This window comes from Chrysemys picta, chromosome 6 (assembly GCF_011386835.1).
Source record: "Chrysemys picta bellii isolate R12L10 chromosome 6, ASM1138683v2, whole genome shotgun sequence".
Lineage (NCBI taxonomy): Eukaryota > Metazoa > Chordata > Testudines > Emydidae > Chrysemys > Chrysemys picta.
Window position 1 is genome coordinate 41,250,119 of NC_088796.1, and position 26,307 is coordinate 41,276,425.

General features: G+C 37.3%; 1 protein-coding gene across 4 annotated transcripts in view; it reads left to right on the top strand.

Annotated features, from left to right (window-relative positions):
• The window catches only part of TRAPPC13 (trafficking protein particle complex subunit 13), a 43,250-nt gene that overhangs the window by 6,639 nt on the left and 10,304 nt on the right, over positions 1 to 26,307 (top strand). For 2 of the 4 annotated variants that reach the window (XM_005301003.5, XM_024107374.3), the window contains exons 2-9: positions 7,363 to 7,431; positions 9,242 to 9,341; positions 11,060 to 11,144; positions 13,156 to 13,283; positions 13,523 to 13,595; positions 18,989 to 19,033; positions 23,443 to 23,460; positions 25,840 to 25,973. In XM_005301003.5, coding sequence (XP_005301060.2) covers positions 7,363 to 7,431; positions 9,242 to 9,341; positions 11,060 to 11,144; positions 13,156 to 13,283; positions 13,523 to 13,595; positions 18,989 to 19,033; positions 23,443 to 23,460; positions 25,840 to 25,973 — 652 coding nt within the window. The remainder of the gene's footprint in view (positions 1 to 7,362; positions 7,432 to 9,241; positions 9,342 to 11,059; positions 11,145 to 13,155; positions 13,284 to 13,522; positions 13,596 to 18,988; positions 19,034 to 23,442; positions 23,461 to 25,839; positions 25,974 to 26,307) is intronic. The other 2 variants (XM_005301006.5, XM_005301005.5) reach the window with 1 other exon arrangement.

A 26,307-nucleotide genomic window follows, 5' to 3' on the forward strand; every position in this document is an offset into this window, starting at 1 on the left:
GATTTTGATTTTGTCCTAGAGTTCCAAGATGCTGATTATCTCTAGGAAAAATTCTCATTAGGATGAATAGTTTACATTTAAAATGTAAACTGACTTCCATTCCACACAAATCTTGTCATCTCGTGCTTATTTGCTCTGAAATACCAAATAATAAAGATTAGAGAAAAGTTTATATTGTAGCTGAGGGGTGAAAACATTGTAAATTCTTTCACCTCCATTATTTTATGCCTTTTGCACTGATATTTTTCTGGTGTCCCTGCTTTTTGATTTCATTCCTACAGCCTCAGTAGCTTATAATTATAGTGGTGAACAAAAAGAAAGTGCTAGGTTAATGGTTATTAAACCATCAGCATCTTGGAAATTAGTCTGACTAGCTTGTGAAATTGTACATATTGATAATATAATGGTCCCACTGGATGCATTGGTATGTTAAGATGTTTGAATGCAGCATGGCTTGCAGTGACATGAGAGAAGAGACCCATCTTCAGTATGAATGTTGAGTATGCTCTTGTCCTCTTCAGAGGGTTTGTGATAAACTAGAGCAGGTACCTTGGGACCCTGTAGGAGTGTATGGGCATGTATTTCTCTTGGGGACCTCTGCTAGGAAATTTACAGTTATGCTAGCTGTCTTGGAAGAATCTATAGCCTAGCTAGATGTAAATTGTTACAGTAGGCTTTAGCTATGAGGGAAGAAGGGAAAATAGTTAGTGAATGAGGATCCCAGGATGTTGGACAGTGTCCTGAAGGCCATTGTGTTGGATTAGAGTACAGAGAAAGAAAATCCCTGTTTATTTCTCAGAAGACCCAACTATTCTAAAAGTTAACCATTTGTAACTATTGGCAAATGTTGTTTCCCACTTTAGAGGTCTGAGTAGTAATTTTACATTGCAAAACCCATTGGGAAACATAGTTCCACAACTCCATTTCTAACCTTATTTATTTTCAATAAACACACACAAGTTGCTATCTAAAGCAAAAATCTGAAAATTAATGTGATTTTGATTTAATTGGTAAATTAACAGTTTAGATGGGAAGTGTCTATATTTTGCCTAATGCTTCCATCCTGCCTCCTCCATTTTAATGGTAAGTTTCATTGTGAATACTACTGATTTAATCTGATTGCAGTTCTTTTGGCATCTCTTACCTCAGTAAACAAATCAGTTAATCACTAGCCTAACCATTTGCCATCACACTGACAGGACAGATGTCCGACCCAGCAGTATAATTTCTTCCTTCTGATTCTCTATAAGTACTTCTTGCTCTTGCCTGAATGCTCAGTGTTTTCTCTTGAGGTATGAGTTGTTTTTTTTAAATCTTTTAATATTTCTGTTTAGTACAACTGCATTGAGAGTTTCATAGGATAACCCAGGGTCTGTATTAATTTAAAAGCTTGCATAGCTAAATTGCATAGTTTAATTTACTGTTCTTTATAACAACAAAATTAGTAATAGAGATACAAATAGCCCTTGTCTAGTCAGAATTTTCTTCCTTTTAATATACTGTATAGAAAAGAAACTTTGTGGTGGAGTGCAGTATAGAATAAGCTTAAGTACCTCAGACTATCACACTTCTTTGATCTTGGGCTATAACAAGAAAATCCAATTTTGGGCCCAGATCCTTCAAAGATTTACATAGGCAGTAGCTTTATTTAAGTCAGTAGTCCCATTGAAGTCAGGTCCTGACCCTGCAAAGATTTATGCATGTAACTTCACTCACATGAGGAGTCCCCACTGAGTAAAGTTACACACATGCATAAATCTTTTTAGGATCAGGACCTTTAATTTATGTTTGGCTTATGACTTCCCAGTGTGACAGGTTATATCATTGTAATCTGTGTCTGTTTTATACATGTAATTAAAATTGGACTAATTTTCTCTAGCTAAACATGTTTGGTATCCGTTTTCTGACTTAAAATTCTTGGTAAGAACTTACTGTGAGAATCAAATAATGTTAGGACTTTTAATATATGTCCACTTTCTTCAGTGCTTATAGTTTTCTGGATAACTGCCGTCAAATGGGTTGTGAACACCCAATACTGTCTATTAAGAGGATTATTTCAGTTAGTACTGATTTACAGTCTTAAACCCGGAACTTTATTTGAATTTGTTTTAGAAATGCTTAGCTGAAATGCATATGTATTTAAATCTCCTTAGTATTTTGCTTGCCTTCATTCTGGTCCATTTCTCCATTACTGTGTTACGTGCACTCTTTACAGGAAATGGGATTGGGAGTGTGGGAAGATGACTTTAAGCCACTTGCGTGTTTTCCTACACTCTGGGCCTGGCCGTTAGTGTGAATTACTGTATTCCCAACCTCAAGCATTCAGGGATCATAAGTCAGGCCCCCCAAAAGTCATAAGATTATATTAAAATTCATGTCGTTTTTTTAAATAATACATTTTGGGTCTTTTTATTTGCCTTCTTGGTTTTGAGCTTTTAGAATTCATGTTTTTTAGTACTTTCTATGTCTCATCATTGTGGCAAACTTTTTTTTTAAATGGAAAGCTGGGATTTTCATATAGTTGCATGACTCAGGAGCTGTAGTTTTAAGGAAAATGCCATATATTGTGAGACTTGTGATAAAATCACAAGAGTTGGAGGCAACGGTGAAATTAGAGTAGTCCTAAGACTTGGAATTAATTTTACTTGACTCCTGTGGCCCTCAATTGTCCATGGGAAGCAGAGAATAGCCAGAGTTCACCAGCAATCCAGATTCATCCATCTTTCCCATGATATGTTCTGGGTATGTGGTGGATAGTATGACCAGATGTCCCAGTTTTATAGGGACAGTCCTGATTTTTGGGTCTTTTTCTTATATGGGCTCCTATAAGCCCCCCCCCCCCCCCCGTCCCGATTTTTCACATTTGCTGTCTGTTCACCCTAGTGGTGGGGGACAGGCGTAGAGCTGTTGCAATAGTTCTGTATTAGAGGCTGCTCTCAGACTATTTTCCAGGGGAAATTTATCACCCCTTTATGCTAGAGTTGTGTAAAGAGGCAAGGAGGCCCAAAAAAAAAAAAAAAATCTTACCAGTGTTTACAATGGAGGGATACTGTCCCATTGACTTCAATGACAACAATACCTTATCTCCAATGGGTGTAGTAAAAGTCCCCATATAATATTTGGAAGAAACCTTAAAGCAATCCACACATAGCCTGTGCATCAAGAATGACATGATGCCCAATGCTACTTTTTCAAAATCACACTCGTGATGTTTGAACAGGACTATATTTAGACTTCTAAGGGTTTGTCTACACTGGCAAGTTTTGTCGCCAAAAACTGCCTTTTGGCGACAAAACAGCAAGAGGGTACACACTACAATGGGACTTTTGTCGCGAAAAACGCCCAGTTTTGGCAACAAAAAACTTCCAACTGTAAGAGAGACTTGTCTTTTCCCCTCTCTTTATTGTCGACAAAGAGCCAGTGTAGACATTGCTGATTGTTTTGCTGACAGAACTGGCTTCCGCCAGTATCCCACAATGCCTGCCCTGATTGTTCTGCTCAGTGTTTTGATCTCTGCTGCCCCCCAGGCATGCACCCCTCCCCTTTCAAAGCTGCAGGAAGTATCTGTGTGCTGCTCTGTTTAGGGAACAAACAAAGAACAAATCATGGGAATGCTCCTGTTCTGCCCTGCACTAGGAACACAGTGGCAGGCAGACTGCTGCTGCAGGGGGAGGGGAACAGACTGCTGTGCTGCTTTGCTATTCCTCAGCATGGAGAGCTCACAGAGCTGCTCATGACGCTGCTCTCGGCAGCTGAGGGGGCTGCGGGAGAAATCCGAGAGAATCCAAAGATGCGCAGTGATCAGCTCTTCCTTCCCACAACACTGCACTGTGGAATACATACCCATGGTGCATTGCTCACCCTGTTGATGATGGTGTCCCCAATGTGGACATGATCTGTTGACAGAGGGAGCAAGTGTGAACACTCTTTGGCGATTTTTGTTTTGTCGACTTTTGGGTGTTGACATAAGTTTTGTCAACAAAACTTGGTAGTGTAGACAAGCCCTAAGTGCTGAAAGTTTTTAGAAGCTTGATGGAAACGTTAAGTTTGGTGGGGTGGTTAATCATAATACTTTCAATGAAAATTGCAGGAAAAGTGTCTGGGATTTCACTATTGATACTCTTTGTAACTTTATGGCATGAACAAATTACTCAGCTGAGCGCAATTAAAAAATATGGGCATCACTATAGTGGCATTGCATTTCTATAGGAGGTTTAACAGTTTTCTGAACAAAAGTAATGCTAATGTAACTGCTGCAGTGGTTGTGGAAGTAGCGATTACTAATCCAGCTGCTCCTCTTCCCAGATGGACTTACCTTCATTTGGATCCTGTATCCTGTCTTAAGGTGTGAAAAGGCATGTTATTCAGTGCAGTGCTCCAGTGTCTCATCAACTTTTTTACATAGGTTACAGTATGTACAGTTAACTGTTCGCCAGCTACTAAATGTTCCACCTGTAACACTTACTATGCTGCTGTATTTGCTGTTTGCCTAATATTGTGCTAATTTCAGTGGAATGTTGATAGTTGTCAGCAGAGCAATAAGGAAAATGAAGTGTGTAATATTTGTTGTTGTTTCTGCACTTGCGTAAGGAGGCATCCAGTCCCTCTTGATGCAGATCTTATGGAATATACCTTAAATTCTCATTTATCACTGATGCTTACTCAAGACAACAAATCAGGCTGAATGAAGTAAGATGTTTTCACGCTTCTTCATTTTATGCCATTATTATTCCTGACAGGGGTGCAGAATTCATATGGCCTGCATATTTCTGTGCTCCCCACACACAGAAAAATGCAAAAGAAATCTGCGGGGGGACACGCGCTTTTCCCCTGGCAACCCAGACAGTGTGTCTGTTCCAGTGTGCCTGGAGCAGCCTCAGAGAGGCAAATCCCTGTGGGGGAGACTTTGATCATGGTCAGGGGATGGGGCTGGGCATGGGTGCCTGCCAATAAGTGAGAGAGAGACTGTCCCTTGCTACTGCGACTCTCCAGGGGCATGGAGGGATAGTTCTTTTCAGGAGGAAGGCTCATTCTCTGAGGCCAAAATGTAGCAGCCTGCCTGTATAGTAAGGTTGTTAATGTTCCTATTGTTAGTTAACTGTTCCCATTCTCAGTCAGTTCCCCCAGGAGCATAAAACCTGTAAAAGTTTTAAGGCCCCTACATTGCCAGAATGATGTAAAGGAGCCTTATTATAAATAACAAGTAAGGTAATCTTCAGCTAGGAAGATCTGGGTGTCTTTCTCGCTTTTTTCCTGTGCCAAAGTGGCACAATGGGGTTAGATTACAGCTCAGGATTTATTTTACTTACCCATTTAAAAAAAAAACAAACTTTAAGGGCAACATTTACCAAACAGTCAATAAAATGTCAGGACAATCAGAACCATGCACTTTCCAAAGTACCCAGCCAGGTCCAGGACAATGATTAGCAAAACTGCATGACTTATGTGTGAAAGTCTGCGCAATTTAAAATGATATTCTACTTTTGTGTGTGCGCTGTTTGGTGTTCTGTAATGTAATTAGCAAAAACTGTATGAAAGTTTTGAACAATTTAATTTTATTTTTTTTTCTGTTCTGTAATGTAATTTAAATGAAAATCCAGGATTATAACTGAAATGCAGGGTATTAGTTACCAAGTGTTTGTAACTTGACTTCCATGTGTTTAGGAAATGCTGAATAGTTATTGTAACTTTTTTCTGTATTGCAGTTTAAATAAATTACCAAAACAATTGAAACTACTGTGATTATATTGCCTTATTTTGACAAATAAATAAAATATGCAGAATTTTGCAGAATTGTAAAAAAAATTTTGGCACAGAATCCCCCCAGGAGTACATTATGCCTTCTTCAGCTAAAATCTCCAATTTACACCGTCCTATTAAAAAAAGCTTTATGCATGGTTCACTTTTGTAATATATACATTCCCTAAAGCAACAGAGTGTGTCTCCACTAACCATCCCATGTAGGTATCTTGTATTGTAGCATAAACTACCACATGAACTATTGCATCATGCCCAAATGCATACCCAAAACAATCAGTGAGTTTACCAAGCTGGCATCAATGAATGCTGAGTAGACTAATGAATATGAAATGAAAATTCATCAGTCTTTCAAATAGCAACTTTCAATGCAAGCTTGTCCAGTTTATTTTTCTATAGCCTGAAGAGATCCTGAGCTGAAGGTTGCCTTGATCTGCTACATAAAATGTATTTCCTATTTTTAAATGGTAAATAATACATTCTATATGAAAAAATGAAGGAATATTATTTGTATTTTGGAACTTCCACATTCTCAAATTACTTTGCCTTAGAAGCAATGACTTACAATGTAATATTCAACAGCACAATTATCAGTATTTGTTTAGTCTTGTGAGTCTTATTACACTTACGAGCTAAGATCAAGTTTAGAGGTAAAGCTTAACCAAAAATATATTGTAAATGAGGGGAACACTGGTTTGCGGAGAGGAACTGCAGATGTTGGTCCTAGCAAATAATTTTATGCATTTGCATTTAAAAAAAATACTGAGCCTTTGTCTAGAATTTTACATCTTCAAAGCAGTTTTCAGACAATGGTCCTGATCTTGCAAACATGTATGCATTAGAACTCAATGGGATTACTGTCATGTGTAAATGTTTGCAGAATCAGGATCAGTGTTTGTTGTTGTATTGGGGGGGCGGGGTTGGGTGTGTTTTTTTTTTTTTTTTTTTTTTTTTCCTATTTTCCATCTGGAAAATAATCTCTCTTGAGGATAAATCCCAGGCACCATGATATAGATGAGGTTACATAATTTGAGTAAGATGGTTTACAGCAGCCTTGCAAAATTCTACTTGTCCCCTTTCCTGGGGCAAGATTATTTGGTTTGTTTGACAGGTAAGTAAAATCTCATTCATTTAGTTTTGATCATTTTGCAAGGTTGATTTAAAGTTTGTGACTACAACTCTACCTCGATATAACGCTGTCCTTGGGAGCCAAAAAATCTTACCGCATTATCGGTGAAACCGCGTTATATCGAACTTGCTTTGATCCACCGGAGTGCACAGCCCCGCCCCTCCCGGAGCACTGCTTTACCGCATTATATCAGAATTCGTGTTATATTGGGTCGAGTTATATCTGGGTAGAGGTGTACAAGAAATCAATAGTATGCAATGACCTAGATCCCTATTAAACTTTAACTCCATACTGACCAAAAATATTCACCAGGAAGTGCTGGTAATGTGATAGTTTGAAAGAGGGTGATAAAAGCACACTTCAAAACAAGAAAATGAAAAATGTGGTGGTGGTTTTTGTTTTTTACTAAAACTACTAAATATTTTTGGATCTTTTAATGTTTGCATTAACTTTTCCGTTCCTTTCTGAATTCACAGTGATGAGGTTAACCAAACCTACGTTATTCACCAATATTCCAGTGACTTGTGAAGAGAGAGACTTGCCAGGTATATGATGATCTCCTGATAATTAATTAATTATTGTTTATATATCATCAGAGGTGTTCAGTTGCTCTACTTAACATATTTTTTAAAAGAAAAGCAGGTTCATCCCCTGAGGAGTTACAATCTAATGAATACAGAACACAAAAAAGGATGAAAAGGGTGGATGGTACTAGAAAGGCAAGGACATCTGAGAACATTTAGACTAATTTAGTAAGCAACATAAACTGGAGTTTCATCCTGGCACACAAAAGCAAAAAGGATTAAAGCAGCCCAGAATGAGCATCTGAGACTTCTACACCACACATCTGCAGTCAGAGAGGTTACAATGTATTATCTGAAGTAAATATTCCCCTTGTAATGCCCATAAAAAAAATAGCAAAGTTCACCACCACAGTTCTCACTCCAAGGCTTTGGAAGCTTGGTGGACAACCTATAAACATGTGCCCTAAAAATCTGAGGAATTAGGAAAATCATAACACCCAGTGGAAACTGTTTTTGGTGTTTTGAGATGATTGTATATGGAGGGAAGGTTTCAGAGAACCAAATGCACACTGGGGAGAAAATAGAAGCATGGAATCACCGTCCATATCTGGAGACAAGGCATTCTGTATTACTCCCTCATTACAGCCATTAGTTTACCCAGCACCCTATTTCAATGGGCAATTGAGAATGATTTTTCAGGACTTGTTGCCTGATAGATTCCCTTGTCTTTTGGTGTTAGCACAGCCTTCAAAGTTCTCCCCTTGAAATGGCTGGGTTCTCCCCAGATATTGACTATATTCTAGAGGCCAGCCAAGGTGAAGAGAGAGGTGCCGTGCAGCCTAAAGATTTTTTCCTCCTCCCCATCCCAGCAACTGTCATTCTCCTTCCCCCATCTCCTTCCAGTGCAATGGCAATGTACCTTCAAAACCACGTATCAGGATAAAAAGACAAAATAAAGAAAGTTGTATAGGAATGTAAATAGAGTAAAGTAAAGAAGAATAAATGGGTCAGCTATTTCTGATATGATGTGCAGTAGGTCTTATGCAGACAGAATTCCCATTGAGATTAATGTTTAACCTGAGATATGTTTTTGGGATTGAGCCCTTCTGTGTATCTGTTGACTGAATTATTAAACACAACAGGTGGAATTTTCAGAAATTCTCACTGTGTTAAGGGGAGTAGAGTTAGACCAACATTGAATGCTTTTGAAAATTCCACCTAACTTGTATTACCTCAGTGAGGAAAATATGACCTAGACAAGTCAGTCCTCAAAGCCTTGGTCACCCAGATTTTTTTTTTTTTTAATGTATCTATAGCTATTCAGGCAAAATCCAGTTTTGCTTGCTTTTCATTCTCTAAGGAAGCATGACATTTTATGTAAGATTTAAAGATTATATTTTTGCTGAATTAATATACGAGATAAACTGGTGCTACATCTAATATGAAAGACTGAGCAGTACTAAGATCAGTGTATAATGATTATGATAGCTTTGCTGTTGCAGGTGTATGCAGGTGCCCTTTTATTTATAACTTAATTTTACAAAATCACAAAGTTCCTAATCTGCATACCCTGTTCAAGAACTAAACAAAACTCTGCTAATGCTTAGAATTTAGCATGAGTGTAATTCAAGAAGCAATTCAATCTGTCCTTTATTCTGGAGTCACTAAAGGAAAATAATTTAAATTAAGCAGTCATAATATCAATAACATTCAAAAGCAGCACTGTATTATCAATTTCTAAATACATAGGGAGTAAACATGTCATTTATATGTAGGCAAGGATCTAGTTTATGCAAATGTTTTTGACCTATGCCATTATATATTATTACAGGAGATCTGTTGAATCAACTCATGAAAGATGACCCTTCCACTGTAAAAGGAGCAGAAACTTTAATGCTAGGAGAAATGTTGACTTTGCCTCAGAACTTTGGGTAAGAATCAAATAAGCAACTGTAAGGTATGAAGATTATTGCTACACGAATCCTGGAACTTGGATTATTTGTGCTTATTAGCTCCCTTTCCTTTCTTTACAAATATACATTGCAGTATTTTGGTGATGACTGAGGATAACTTGTTTATTTAATTAATAACAGGAAATTATTTATGAAGTATAAACACACAGTACTGGTGTAATATAGCCTGAATGTATTCTGCGATACGTACCTGCCTCTCTGTGTAGTAGGGTCTAGGGGAGACAGTAGACAGCATGGCACTGTGTAGTGTCCTGCAGTATGTGCAGCAATTTTTAACTTCCAGGTGAAATATAACCCTTTATAGCAGACAGTCCCTTAGTAATGTGCCTGCATTAGAGAAATTTACATTCATGTACACACCCCTAAGATATGCTGTACCAACGAAAAGCAGGATTTATACTGTCGGGGACTTGAACCCAGACGGCACGGTTCGTTGTCTGACCGCAGAGAGACAGGCAACACCAGCAAGGTCCAAACACAAGCTCTTTATTGAAGAGTGCACACAACAATAGAGAGCGGCCCGTCTCCAAAGAGAACCAGCCACAGTTTTAACAACTAGTAGGGTTATATAGACAGTTCCGTCGCGTCATAGTTAAAACAACCCAACCCCCCTTTATTAGTTAGAAAGCTTCTAATATTCATGCATATCTATCTTCTTTGACACTACAAACAATTCGTGATGCCTCAGCAACTTCTTATCAGCTTTGTTGTCATGCACCAGAAACTAGGAGAAAGGAGGGAGTTAAGAACAGAAACAGGGAGTGGAGACTGCAAGTTTCCATATGTCCAAACAAACTGTTCCTAGCACTTCTGGTACAAGAATGTGGCCCCCCCTCTTATTTCGTTCTCTGCAGCTCAAGCAAGCATGCCCTCAGGTTTCACAGAGAGACAGGAATGGCCCAGCAACTACTGTTAGCCTAACTTTGGCTAAGCTGGCCAAACAATGTTCTATACTCCATATTTTTGGGCCTAACAATACCAACAGTTTACTCCAGTGATTTACTTTATTAAGTTGCACAGGTGTAAGCCTCACTTTAAACTAGTGCAGTGCACATACATTTAAGGTTTTAAGGGACCACCTCTGTATATCTTGTTGCAGGATTGGAACTTTAGTTTAACAGCTATCACTGAGATTGTCATTTTCAAGTAGGAATCTGACGTGATTTATTTATTTATTTACTTATTTATTTTGGATAGTTAAAATTAAAAAATTTGTGTATAATAGGAAATTGCTAGGGTATTTTTAGGGCCAGGTTTTCCAGACATTTACGTATGTGAGTAACTTTATTTATACATGCAGTTCCATTGGCCTTGATTACAACAGGCACAGCAAAATTTCCCACTATTACTACGCCTGGTTCAGCTCCACTAGTGGTAACAACGTTGGGATTCCTAGAGTAGAGAGGGGTTGCTGCAAGGAATTAGAGCACAGTGTCAATTAGACATGTTCTGAGCAGGGTTAGATGAGACAGTTTTTAAAATGCCAGTGGCCCATCTGTGATCAGATTTTTAATATTGCTAGCACTGATGGAACTGAGCTGGTCATAGCATAGACAAGATCATTATAGAATTTTAAAATAAAACATTTACAATAATTAAAGATGGACTCTAAAGGATTTCAGTGGGTTGACTTGTTGAGAATCACATTGTTAAAAAGTACTATTTTCTTTGAACAGAAATATATTTCTGGGAGAGACCTTTTCCAGTTACATTAGCGTACATAATGACAGTAACCAAGTTGTCAAGGATATATTGGTAAAGGTATGTGAAAAGATATCTATTTTTTGGATTTATAAAATGTGTCAAATCCATAGTATCCGGTGCATTTTTAACATAATACACAGCATGTATTAAGAAATAACCATTAAAAGGTTTCCTAGCTCAGGGGGAAAAAAATCTCAGGTAGTCTGGAATGAAATCGTAAAGAGCTTTAGAGGACAAAATTAAAGTTAGGATTGCATCCAGAAGCAAATGGGAAGAAAGTCTTTGTAGTATTAGTGTGGCATGATTTTCACAGCTAAGACGAGCAGGAGCTGTATTCTGCACTAGCTCTAGCTTCCCAAATGGTCCTCAAAGACTGTCCCAATTAAAGCATACATATCTCTGAAATTATTTACATAGCCAAAGACTACTATGCCACTGACTGAAATCTAAATTGTCTTTATTTTTAACCATTGCAAGTATGGAAAAGCTTACATAGAAGCATTGCAAACATGCAGTATTCTGTTTCTTAAGTACAGATGAAAGATTGAAAATGGTTCAAAATTATTAAAATGCCTGTGTCTTTCATCTTAGTGTGTGCAATAGTTAGCTGGATGAAATCTTGTTGTGGGTTGAGTTAAAAGCTCCATTGAGATTGATAGATACGAACTCACCCTTCAGTTAACATATCTGTAAACATAAGCCCCCACCAAAGACAAGAGGAGTATGTGTTTCCACCAAGGAGCTTTTGCTGAGTATTGTTGGGTTGGATGTGAGGTGGATGGGTTGGGAGTTCTGAGGGGGGCAGTCAGGGGTCGGGAAGTGGGAGGGGGCAGATGGGGTCGGGGGCCAGGCTGTTTGGGGAGGCACAGCCTTCTCTACCCGGCCCTCCATACAGTTGCGCAACCCCGATGTGGCCCTCGGGCCAAAAAGTTTGCCCGCTCCTGCCCTAAATATTTGGCCAGCTTCTCTGGTCAAAAGGGGCAACAATATATACTTAACACACTTAGCAAGGTTAGTGGTGGTTCTCCATTACTAGCAATTTTTAAATCAAAATTGGATGTTTCTCTAAAAGACATGCTCTGGGAATTATTTTGGGGAAGTTCTGTGGCCTGACTACATGATCACAGAGGACCCTTCTGGCCTTGGAATCTATGAATATATATATATATATATATATATATATATCAAATGGAAAGTCCACTTCAAATGAGTATAATCTCAGCAAGTAATAACTGCTCTCATATTGAACAAACATGAGCTAAAATCTGAATCATGGAAGCCCTCTACATTTGGAATTATTTTTGAAGTCAGTGGCAGTGCTGTGAGCCAAGGCCATACAGAAGCAGACCTTCTGTATGTGTACTGAATATTATCCTTGGCTTTGAAAAGCTACATATTATATATATTACTTCTATTGCAGGTACAAATGCATTTAGTCAATCTATAACCAAATAAAATATATTTTCTGGTATTCACACATTCCCAACCTTTTCATTTATCAGCATTTAAGGGGAAAAAAACCTTCTGTACTATAACACTACTCATGCCATGGATCTAATTATGCTGCAGAAAAAAAACTGTTGGGCCATAAATAGAAATGGTAACTAAGATCTAGTATGTAATGCTTCTCTTCTCCCCTCCCCACCCTTTTTTTGGGGTCCCTTTTCAATACTGCACTTATTAGACAACAATAGAACACAGTTCCTCTTAAAACAATATGAGCTTGCTGTCCTAATTCAGGCAAAATTGTCATTGCTTGCAGGCTCCACAGGTCGTTCTCATGCATTAATGTTGCTGCAAATATTGCATGAGTTGTCTTTTACATTCCAATTAATTAATTAAAAAAACATGTAATGTATGTGCCTGTGTCTGAAGACAGGATTTTTTTAAAAAGACTTTAAAAAGTAGATTCATTTCTGGCCATCCGGCTTTCATAGTATCCTGTAGATTATTTGAATTAAATGTAGTGCCTCACAAGGTATGTTTTGGTTGTTTTTGTAATGCTTTGCTCTTTAGACACACTGATGACTTGACAGCATTGTAACCTGTGTTGTTTTTCAATTCCAAGGCTGATCTTCAGACAAGTTCTCAGCGATTAAATCTTTCAGCTTCCAGTGCTGCAGTGGCAGAACTTAAATCTGACTGTTGCATTGATGATGTTATTCACCATGAAGTAAAGGAAATAGGAACACACATGTAAGGTTTTATATCTCCTCCTGACTTAGGCATTTTCTTACACATATCCCTGAAATTATTTACATAGCAAAAGACTAGCGTGACACTGACGGAAATCTAAATTGCCTTTATTTTTAACCATAGCAAGTATGATAAAGCTTACATGGAAGCATTGCACACATGCATTGTTCTGGTTCTTCTTAAGTACAAACAAAAGATTGAAATTTGTTCAAAACTATTAAAATGCCTGTCTCTTTCAGCTTAGTATGTGCAGTAAGTTATACTACACAGACAGGAGAGAAGATGTACTTCAGGAAGTTCTTCAAATTCCAGGTACTGTGCATAAGAATATGCAGTGTCTGTAGCTAACAGGTACTGTTTGTTTACTTTCAGGACTGGAAATCTAAAAAATATATTCACTTTTTTTTATTGAAAATAGACATTTAGAATAGTCTGTTTAACACAGTATGTCTTTAGGGCTGGTATATTGTGTTGTAGAACTTGCTTTTATAAGACATTTAACAAATGCAGAAAAATATTCAGTGCTATGAGATACAGGTTTTTTTTTTTATGGTTGATGGAGTTCAGTATTGTCCCACCTTTTAGAATTTTTTCAGTGTTGGTTTTTTTTACAATGTAATTTCCTATGTTTTCAAGTATGTAAAAGATTGTTACAAGAAGGAGGGAGAAATATTGTTCTTCTTAACCTCTGAGGATAGGACAAGAAGTAATGGGCTTAAATTGCAGCAAGGGAGGTTTAGGTTGGACATCAGGAAAAACTTCCTAACTGTCAGGGTGGTTAAGCACTGAAATAAATTGCCTAGGGAGGTTGTGGAATCTTCATCATTGGAGATTTTTAAGAGCAGGTTAGACAAACACCTGTCAGGAATAGTCTAGATCGGGGTGGGCAAACTTTTTGGCCCGAGGTCCACATCTGGGTATGGAAATTGTATGGTGGGCCATGAATGCTCATGAAATTGGGGCTGGGGTGCAGAAGGGGGTGAGGGCTCTGGCTGGGGGTGTGGGCTCTGGGGTGGGGCCAGAAATAAGGAGTTCAGGGGCTGGGGCCCTCTGGGCTGGGGCAGGGGGTTGGGGTGCAGGAGGGGGGCTCAGAGGTGCAGGCTCCAGGCAGCGCTTACCTCAAGCAGCTCCTGGAAGCAGCGGAATGTCCTCCCTCCAGCTCCTATGTGGATGTGCAGCCAGGCGGTTCTGTGCGCTGCCCCATACTCAGGCACCGCCCCTGCAGCTCCCATTAGCCGCAGTTCCCGGCCAGTGGGAGCTGCAGGGGGCTAGCACTAGAGGAAGATGAGACACTTTGCCAGTGTGTTTCACAGATGTTTGCTGAGAGGAGAGGAATGGTAAGATTCAGGAATCTTGGGTTCCATTACACGCTCTGGAGGACTGTATTGAGCACAGACTCTTCTGCCTATTTCCCCTAAGTTTTTTGACCCCTTCTGTCGCATCCCCTCCAACATGTCCCAGTCCTCTTTTCCCCAGTCCCATTTTCCTTGTCTGCCCAGCCCACTTTCCAATCCTCTGGCTTCTCATTCCAGTCCTGGTCTCTTTGCCCAACCATTCCCAGTCCCACCCCTACATCCACCCCACTTGTTGTCCTGAGACTCCTTGCCCAGCCAGTCTCCCCTCCTCCCAGCCCTTCTCTAACCCACACCCATGTTCTTTATCTCTCCTGGCTTCATTTCTCTATCCTTAATTCAACTTCAGCAATTCCCGCCATCCCAGCTTTGTCTGTCTCCTTGTCCAACCAGTCCCATTCCTCCTCGCCCTCCATGCTGATTCCTCATTAGATCTCTCTCTCTCTCCCCACTTACCCCACTGATTACTAGTCCCAGTCTCTCTCTGGTTCTTTGTCCAATCTCAATCCCCCACTGTTTCCCTCCCTGGCTCCTATTCCTAATCTCCTTGCCCAGCCAGTCCCTGTTTTCCCCCAGTCCCAATTCCCAATCTCAGTGCTCCCTTCCCTTTCCTTCCCCCAGTCCCAGTCTCTCCAGCTCCTTGTCTAAGTTTACTCCGGCTCACCTCCCACAAGGCTCTGGACCCTTTTGGATTCAAATTAGGCAGCTTTCTCTTCATCATTGCCTGAGTGCCAGCAGGGGTGTCGTTGAGAGCACAGGTGTGAGAGGCTGTCTGCATTTAGCATAGGGGCCTGGGCCTGGGCCTGGCATGGCATGGCCTTGAACAGCCCAGAGCTGCAATTGCAGCGAACATCCTGCTCCACCCCAGGCAGGAACATGTCCACTGTTGACAGAATCTTCTGAGATCTTAGCTACTAAGTCTCTATTGATCATGTGCAAACTGCAATTTTTTTTTCCAAAGATAACTTGACTAAATTTGGATTTCAAGTCCCCTGCTCCAAACGTTGTTGATATTTTTGAACCTGGGGGAAAAATAACACATTTTTCTCTAACTTGGTCTTGGAAATGGCTGAAACATTTTTGGTAAAATTTTCCAGAAAAAATTCTGCCTGAAGAAGAAAACCACCATCTAATATTTCACCTTGAATGGTTAAAGTTTGTAAAAGTTATAACTAACTGAAAAGAATGTGTTAAAATGGGAAATATCGGGCAACTTTAATAGTAGGCTGCCCAGCCTATAATATATTAAATGTGTACTCTTTCCATTGACAAATAGTGAACTCTTTCCCTTATTTTTGTTTGTTTTTGTTTTTCATGGACCTGTTGTTACCATGATTGGTTGAAAACAACCACATTTCGAACCCCAACCCAAATGATCAATGTCTGTCTGTTAATTGCAACAAAGAGAGGGAGAATTGGAACACATTGGTGTGTTGTGGGGTTTTTTTTTGCAGGGGGGAGGTGCTGTTTTTGTTGTGTGTGTATGCATTCAGTCACTTTTTGTTTGTTTGAAATGTTACATGGAAAATGAAGGACTCTTGGTATTAGACCACCAGAAAGAAGTTACAAAATTTAGAAGTCCTTGGGAGCCAAAAAATCTTACCGCATTATAGGTGAAACTGCATTATATTGAACTTGCTTTGATCCACCGGAGTGCGCAGCCCCACCCCCCTGGAGCACTGCTTTACCGCGTTATATCCAAATGTGTGTTGTATCGGGTTGCATTATATCGAGGTAGAGGTGTAGTCTGAAGAAACTGGTGTGAGCTCATTCACCTCAGTCATTTAAAATAGGACTGGTGAATATATTGAAAGAAATAAAACTGACTAGTTGCTGGAAATGTAGTAATTACCTCATAGGTCTTTTCTGTCTTTGATTTTCTGGTTCTGTTGATAGTTACTGTATTTTTAAGGTAAGTAAAATTTGATCAGAAAAACTTTGAGAGGTGTTTATTGATTGTTAAATAAAGTAGAATAGGAAGAGGTCTTGACACCAAAACCAGCCATCCAGGATAGAAGAAAAAGAAAATGCACATAGGTAGTCAGCTACTGTAAATAATAAAACATTCCTCTATTGTCCTACATTTTGGGATTTTTAGATGGGGGGAGAAAGGGGAAATTGCCAACATTTGCATAAAAGAAAACACATTTTACAGCAGAGAGAGGGGGATCTGCAAACAAGGTAGTGACACATCAGCTGTATGTAATTAGTTGCTGTCTTAGTTTTTCCTCATTTAAATACACACAACTGTTACAAATCTATTGATGATTAAAATACATTCTTAAGTTTTAATAATCACAGCTATTTTATACACAGCAATCAGAGATCACATACCAAAAACACAAACATTAAAAAAACACACACTATTTGCTTTACATATGATATACCCATCAAAATGAACATCCACCTTGGAATTTAAATATGCTCCTCAGGCCTTGTAGGACACAGGATATATAGAGAGACTATTTTATGATTGTGAAAAGATGGTAGAAACTTGTAATGTTGCAGAAACACCAACTTCACCTAACTTCTGCTGTTGACGGGCATCTTCACGGCTTCATTAGGAACAAGTGGAATAATTTGAGGAATTAATTGCTCCCAGGACATATTATGAGAAGCAGTGATAGTTCTATAGTTAAAGGTTTGTATCTGTGTTCCAACAGTGTATATAAGGCTCAAGAAACAGGCACATTTCTCAGTATCCAAAGCATGAGCTATCGAAGAACACTCTAAAACAGAAGGTAGCATGTTGACTTTACTGTTTAAAAATAGCTTAATAATCAAAGTGTGATATGTGACATTTTTAATACATATTGGAATGCCCTGACATGATCCTAGGATATTTTAATGGTCATAAATATATGGGTATAATCTGTGAGCTATGTTGGTATCTGGCTTATAGAAAGACCTTTTTTTTTTTTTTAACTAATTGGCTATGCCTACAAAATACCTGGGAATTTCAGATGTGATACTTTTATGTTTTATAACTCTGCTATAAAGAGTTTGAGCTGGGTTGGCTCTAGTTTTTCTTGTGTAAACATGGCACTAATGGTAGAACATATATTTATGTAATACGGAGTCCTTATAAGCAACAGTATGTGGAGAGAATTATAAGGGAATTCAGGGAGATAGTATCTGAACACATGCAAACAATAAAAAATGTGATATAAATGATCTAATAGTAAGATATTATGTAGAGAAATTTGCAAGCAACCCACATAGTTTAAGATTTATGGGTACTGAGAAAGATGATAGCCCTGAGGTAATTGGGCGAAATCTTTGAAAACAAGAATAATTTCAAAGCAGCTTATACGTAATGGTGTTGGCAAAGAATTAGATTGTGACCATTTTCTGAATAAATTCTGGGATTTCTAGCTGATTTTATAATATCACAAAATTTTACAACTATATCAATTGAAAGTTTTGGTTGTTTTTTCAATAATTTTATGTAATACAAAATTCTCAAAACTCTGCGTAAAAGAAGTAAATCTTTTTCTTGCTCTCTTTGGCCTCAATTGGAGAGCAGATATAAATTCTATGCTTGAATTCATCAACTGATGTGAACTAGGATGAAATATAACTTCACAAGCAAACTGTGTATGGTTTGATATGAAATTTACATAACATTTGTGGGTTTTGGCACTAGTAATTTGTATCTTTATTGAGGAGTGTCTCTTCTGATTGTGTATATAATGGCTCATCTTATGTGGTTAAAATGCTCGTTAGCTTGTTTCTAATAATCTTCACTGCAGATGTAACAGTTGTTTTTTAAATTAGAAGGCTGAGCCAGAAATTGATTAGTTAATTGCATACAGCTGATATTTCATTGCTTTGTTTGTACTTAGTATTTAAGTTCCTAGGCAAGCTGCATTTCCTGTAAAACTCTGGGGGAAATTTTATGCAAATCTTACACATTTTTGTTTCTTCAAAACAAAAAAAACATTTTTTGAATAGGGGAGAAGAATGTATCATTATTTTAAAGAGACTGATCAACTGCATAAACTAGATTTTTTTCTCCCAGTGTAAGAGGACTTATTCTTATATGAAAGCATTTTCCAACATCTTGTCAAATTATTCATGCATTTAGCAAAGCAGTGAAGTATGTAGCTAAGAAGCGATTGTGCACAAGAGTAGTGCTGCATCTCTTAACTGGAAGAATCCTAGGAGCTAGCTCTTATGCATTACATTAACATATGTTGTTTTTCTGCTAGATCAGAAACAAGAACATTTTTATGATTTGAGTAGATATCTCAATATTTAAGAACCTAAGAAATAACAGTTTAAATCAGTATCTTTTTTTTAATAATGGCATCTGAGAAAGCCCTCTTTAATCTGTATTCTTTTTTCAATCAGGTTCTCAAACCACTAGATGTGAAAACAAAGTTCTATAATGCTGAGGTAAGTGTAATTTTACTTACTGCATAGCAAATAGTGTTAAGGTTAAATATGAAAAGTTTCTTTTAAATAAATGTAGTAGCTTGAGGTGCTAGTTGTTCCAGCCTTGTTTATATCGTCTATGAAAAAAGACTAATTTACTTTGATTTCACCCTTTTGTTACAACAAGCTAGACATGGAACGTCCATTTCATCATCCATTTTCAATGTTGGAGTGAGAAGGGGAGAAATAAGTTCAGATTTAAGGAATATGTTTGTTTTTGATCCAGTAATAATATGCACATATACTGCTTTCTCCTTACGAAGTTTAATAACTGCAATCACAATTGTCTGTATTTCTGTTTTGTAATAAATATTTTAAGGCTGACTGGGAGAGTACTGTTTAAACTGCCATAAAGAGGATTAATTGTGCTCAGTATCAAAGTACTAATTTGGCTGGCTTCAGGAAAATTTTGTTTAGCTCTAATGCGAACGTGGTTTTTCTGAAAGTAAATGTCTTATAAATGACACAAATATATAATAAGTACATGCACAAAGCACTTCAAAGATATAAGACATTATATAAGTGCTACATATTTGTATGTACTTTTAGATTTTGATGCTTTTAATTAGAGACTTATAGAAGATTTTACTTTTTTTATTTATGACTTTATGGGCATTGGAAACTTTTTTGCAAATGGAATTTCAGTGTATTCTGTACAGCTAGGGATTTCCCTGTGGATTTTTGTATTTTCTACATTTTCTGCAGAATTTAATCTTCCGTGGTAACCTTTAGGAATAGAATACAAGACATGTAGTCAGGAAATCTGGCTTCTGTTCCCAGCTTTACCCTTTATTTGCTGTATGGTGTTGGGCAAGTCACTTAATTTCTTCTTAATATTCCCTACCTCTGACATGAATTTAGTACTATCCTCAAAGCAATGTTGTACAGATAATTAATGCTTGTAAAGTGTTTCAAGATCTTCTGTTGCAAAGTGGGTGTTAAATTATGTTTGAGTTACTAAATAAAGTAACTATTTCTTTGCTGATCATTTCATCAGAAACATCCACCTAATGTGCTTGTCTCATCCATTGGCTCTCAACCTTTCCAGACTACTGTACCCCTTTCAGGAGTCTGAATTATCTTGCGTACCCCCAAGTTACACTTCACTTAAAAACTACTTGCTTACAAAATCAGGCATAAAAATACAAAAGTGTCACTACATACTATTACTGGAAAAAATTGCTTACTTTCTCATTTTTACCATATAATTATAAATCAATCAGAATATAAATATTATACGTACATTTTGGTGTATAGTAAATGGAGCAGTATAAACAAGTCATTGTCAGTATGAAATTTTAGTTTGCACTGACTTCACTAGTGCTTTTTATGTAGCCTGTTGTAAAACTAGGCAAATATCTAGATGAGTTGATGTACCCCCCCTGGAAGACCTTTGTGTATTACCAGAGGTACGTACGCCTGGTTGAGAACCACTGGTCTAATCTGAGGGGAGTCAATGGAAAGGAAATTCCACAAGAATAAAGTTGAAGATACTTACTTCATTCATTTTAGGACCTAAGCATAGGATGAAGGAAGGGGGTGGGAGGAACTGAAATACACAGAGCTGGAGAAGATTCCTTCCCCCCCACCCACACACATGCGCACACATAAAAAAAAAAACCCTCTCTGCATGAAACTTATTTAAACTATTTTGCTAACATATAAAGTCCTTAAATGTATTTATTCATATGAACTGTGAGTGGATTTGATTAAAGAAAACTGTAGACTTTCTAGAGGTGTAATCATGCACACTGATACCTAAAAGCTGCAAACAAGATCAGGGCTACATTGTGCTAGGCACTGTACATACACGTACTAAGAGACAGTCCTTGTCCCAAAGAGCTGGCCGTCTAAATAAACAAGACAGATAAATGGCAGGGGAAGGGAAGGATTATTCTTCCTGTTTTACAGATGGGCACCTGAGGCACAAAGATTGTCTTCTTGCCAAGGTCTCACAGGAAGTCTGTGGCTGTTTCCCCTGAGCTGCCAATGAATAGCACACTAATTACTAGGTTTTTACTCAGATTAAAATTCAGAAAAGATGTATAAAAAGTTGAAACTGAATTAAAGTTTTAAGTCTTCTTAAAGTATATGATTAAATTTAATCTAATCTTGCAAGGCTGAGTCCTTCTACTTTGACTAAACTCTCTAGGAGTGAGGTATTTAAACAGTATCCGAATCTGAGTGGGTAAAATGGATTATTTCAGAGAACTGGGATTATCTTCTTTTAATTTCCAGTGACAGGAGTATTTACAGTATACTCTTGCAAGGCAAATATTTGTGCCATTAGTAAAGTAAAGTTCTCCAGGGGGCAAAATAAATGCTTCTACTTTGTATCGTGGATTTACTATTGCTTCAGTAGCAGTATTCCAGTTGGAAAGAGCACAGGGGTAAGCCATGGATCTCTGTGAACAAAAGTGTCATCTAACTCCATAAGTGGAATGTCCTATTGTCCTGAAATACCCTCGTGAAGAATGGAAACCGAATCTCTACAGTAAATTTTTAAAGAGCAGGTATTTTTTTCTGAATTACACGAGACTATAAAAAACTTCATAAATCTGAACCCTTATATTAAGTGTTAGCTAGGACCAGTTATTTTTAAGGCCCACTAACAAATCGCTGAAAATATGGGTCTGCAATAAAAATACTGAATTACCATATGATGGTATAACTATTACAGCCTTCCAAAATTCTGTTTGCCCACTTGTCTAGGGGAAGGGGGAAAATGTTAACAGGTGAGTGAAATATCTTCCTTTTCCCCCTCATTCCACTATTATCCATCCATCCATCCATCCATCCATCCATCATAATCACGGTAAAAGGTGGCCAAGTAGATTTGGTGCTTGAGCTGGTAAATTTTTAAAGAGTGTTGCAAGGCTGTTATAATACATTCTGTTCTATCTGTCCAGGAATTCAGACAGCTTTATTATCATAGTATGTCACCACGCTGTATCTATCTGAATAAATGGAATAATTTCAATAAGAAAACTTTGAATAAAAAGTCCAAATTTATTAAGAATTTTGTTTGCATAGCAAATACAATTAATGGATTTGTCTGGTTTGTAATTTCATTTATTAAAGTATAATTAGCACTGCTGTTTGTGATAATTGGAAAGCCAAATCAAAATGAAGAGCTATCAAAAGCAATTCTTTGGTTGGAAGTTCCATGTAGTATTACATTAATAGCAACATTGTTGTTGGAAGGATGAAATCTGAAGCCTTCTCATTGTGAAGAAAGCAAAATGATCCTTGGGTATAAGAGGGAGCTACAAATAAGTTATTTTATATGTATATAAGGTCTAGTAATTAAAAGTTTTAAAGGGTGACTAACCTGCTAAATTACTGCAAGGACTACTGCGAATGGAATATTACCTATTCATAAGGTCTCCTGCTAAAGAGACTGGATTACCACTCTCCAATAAAAAGTTATAACAGTTATAACAACATGTTTCCTGTTGAGACAAGAGAAAAGGTAATATGTAAAGTCTTTGTTTGTATTGCAGTAGCACCAACAGTCCCAAATCAGGATCAGAACCAGGATTTGTTACTTCTTATATAAATGAATAGGAAGACATTATCCCTTGGAATTTTAGGGCCTGAACCAGCACCCAGTCAAGTGAGTGGAAAGGTTCTCATGGGCTTTGGATCAGGCCTGAAGGATCCTGGTCCTGCAGTCATTTGAGTACAAGTACTCTCTTGCCTAAGTATTTGCTGCACTGGGCCTTTAAAAAAAAAAAAAAAAAAAAAAGCTTACAGTTGCAATTAGCCTTGTTGAGGAACCTGTCTGTAGTAATAGGCTTTTCCTGGGAACTTGCTATTCTGAGTTTTGCCATTGCTAACTGTAGGTAATGAGTATTTTGCTAGCATATATCACATTTTTCCTGGCCTTTATATATATGAACAGTTCCATTCTTCTGGAAAGATGACAAGGATCATCATCCATCTCAGAAAAAAATCATAATATGGATTTACACTAGGGATAAACTTGGCCAGTTCAGTCTTGCCAAAGGACTAACCACCTTTGATTTCATTAGCTTATCCCACCATACCTTTATCTGTAGCTCACTCACCTTATACTCAGAACCTATCCCATATTGGATTTGTTCTTCAGCATTCAGAAAAATTAGAGGCATAATCATAAGCAATGCTAGTTAACTATTTAACAATACTACTTGTACCTTGTTAGAGATATAGTTGTCATATATGTTTGTATCTGTTTTTATTTACATTCCTCTCACTAATGCTGTCTTGTTTAGAAGGAACAGAAAATGCAGAAATGCATTTTGTTTGAAAGTTAGTTATCCTCCTTTTTCTTTAACATTTAACCCTAATTTCTCTAATGCTGTCTTTTTTTTTTATTTTCCCATTAGAGTGACCTCAGTTCTGTGGTAATTTTTATTTATTTTTTATAAATATGTATGCTTTTTTAAAGTGTCTTCTATTTGTCTCTGTTCCTGTTAAGATTATTTATTTTAAAAACATAATGGAAAAGCAATGTTCTGCATAAAATTAACTGATATTTTCACATCCATTCTTTTTTAATATATGCAGCTATATATAATCCTTTAAAAATGTTAGCTCTTTCTTTAATACCCATTGTTTAAGCCAAAAGTTGAGACTTTTTTGGAATGGTCATTCTACAAATTATTTTACCATAATTTTAGCAGGCATATGTATTTATCTCTTCCTTTTTTTTTTAATTTTATTTTTTAACTAGACAAAGAGATTTGTAATGGTTTCTTTCATGTTTGGGGAAACTGAGTTTAATCCCTTTTTACATTTTCACTTTCGGGAGAATGTAGAACAGTAGTAATCAACTGTTTCCAATATCTAAATTCAGCTACAAGATTACCTTCTTGTTAAGCTGTAATAGATCCTTCCCTATTTGCAGCAGGTGGAGACAGTGGGTTTCAGGAGAGAGCACCAAATGTCTTCTATCCTCCTTCATGCTAGTTAGAACTATGCTTTCAAACTTTTGATTGCATGCAGTGATGATTTAGTATGGTATTTCTGCAGTATTATTTTACTTCAAGGGTTAAGGTATGCATTGTGTTAAAATGAATTGAATTCCTTTATAAGCACTTGAATTTAACCATATTATTAAACTAATCCGCCTTGGCCTTATTAAACTAACTTGCTTTTTCATTCTGCTGCTTTTTTTCTTTTCCCCTTCAACATAGCTCTTTCTAAATTTTTGCTGATGGTTGCTGCATTAAAAATAACTGATGTGATATTTGGGTAAATGGAGATTTTAAGCAATGGATTTATGGGATTTGTTTGAAACAAACAGTAACAGTTTGTCCATAGAGATACTTGGATGATAGTTTAAATTGACACACACACACTATATTAATTGAGAAATGTTAGTTAAGAGGACAGCATTTTACTTGAATCCCTCTCCACCTTCTCCCACACGTGTAGAACCTGTCCATAACATGTGGATTTGGTGAGCTTTCATTATTGTACATATATTGTTACCATTCCTCAGTTTGCATTTTTAAAATTTTTAGGACATAATGGAGGTCTCCAATGCCCTTCCATGCTTCTGCTTTTAATATAGCATCTTTTGAGGGTAAATCATAGGAGAATGTTTATCCCATTTTGTCTGCTTTAATTTACATGCAAGAACCTATTTGCATAACATAAAATGAAACTTATTTGCAGACAATCAGAAAAGTAAACAAACAAACAAAAAACCCTGTAAACATAAGAGAGAAAATATGTACCCTTTCCCTAATCCTAACAAGGGGTCCAGATTATTTCCTGCTGAAATCAACGGCAAGTCCCATTGACTTTAGTTGGTGCAGGATTGGTCCTTAACTAATTACAAAAGGAATTTCTTTTCAGTTCTCCCAATGCTTTCTGCCTCTGATAACCTGGACTTTCCAGCAATTATTTTAGTCTTAAGACTTTAGAACTCCAAGGTGTTGTCACCTATGTGGGACTCTAGAGGAGCCATAAATATACACACACTCCCAGTTCCTTGTTTTCTATGCTGAAGGGTAAACCCAACCTTCCTTGGTGACAGAAAACCTCCATCTGAACTCGCACAGTTGAAACTGTGTGGAGGCTGATTTCCATTCTAGAATACCTTACATGTACCACTCTTGGACATGAACACTAAAGGAGACCTGATGTTTCTCATAGAATTTTTGGAGATAGAGTGCCAATGATATGATGGATTTACATAATGTTAATAACTGTTGTATGATGTTGCTGAACAAGGGAGGAGATTGGATTGCTTTGTAGCTAGTACATATCAATGTCCTTTTAAAGTAATACTAGAAGCTTAGAGCATATATCTAATCTCTTGTATTTCAGTTCAATAAATAAACTACCTGTATTAAATATTCTTGTAATATTTATTTTTCTTGTACTTAGCTTGATGCACCAGTAATTTGGCATGGCATGTCTTTTATGTGCATTGCAATTCCCTAACTTCAAAAACTTCAAAAATTATCTTAGATAAAACCTAAAGTTGTTGCTGACTTGAAGGTCTTGAGAAGTTATAATTCAAAACCTTTTAAAAGAATAGGTGATAGAATGTAGTACAGTATCCCACATCCATTGTTTGGCAAGATAAATTAACTAATGCTTTTGCTCCCATTAATTGTATTGGGATGGAGATTTTTTTCTTGCACTGTAGCTTTGATTTGCAGGCATGAACTAATCACATTTGTGATTTAATATTTTTCAAACAATAAGACACTGCACTTTATTTACAATCCTAGTAACATTTTTATAAACTTGGTCCTCTGCTTTTTCAGACAGATGAAGTATTTCTGGAAGCTCAGATTCAGAATATTACAACCTCTCCGATGTTTATGGAGAAGGTTTCATTAGAGCCATCTATTATGTACAACGTAGCCGAACTAAATACTGTCAACAAAACTGGGGAAAGGTAAGGAAAAATTCAGAGAGAAGCTCCTGTTTGACTCAAACTACTATATTAAATTTTCTTAAGATAAAAGTATAAAATTAGCCTAATGTTAGTAGTCTATAGCTCAGTTGACAGTACTCAACTCTCCTTTGGGGAACTAAAGAATTGAGCCCCTACTCTGACATGTAGAGCTAGGAGTGGGAAAGGGTACAACAGTTTTCTTTGTATAGATGCTATTTTTAATGTTGTATTTGTATTCAGACACTAAAAACAGATGGTGCTGCTAACCTACTCCTTACATGATAAATACAAACTAGATGCGTTGAAAGTTTACTCCCTTCCCTTCTTGGAGTTT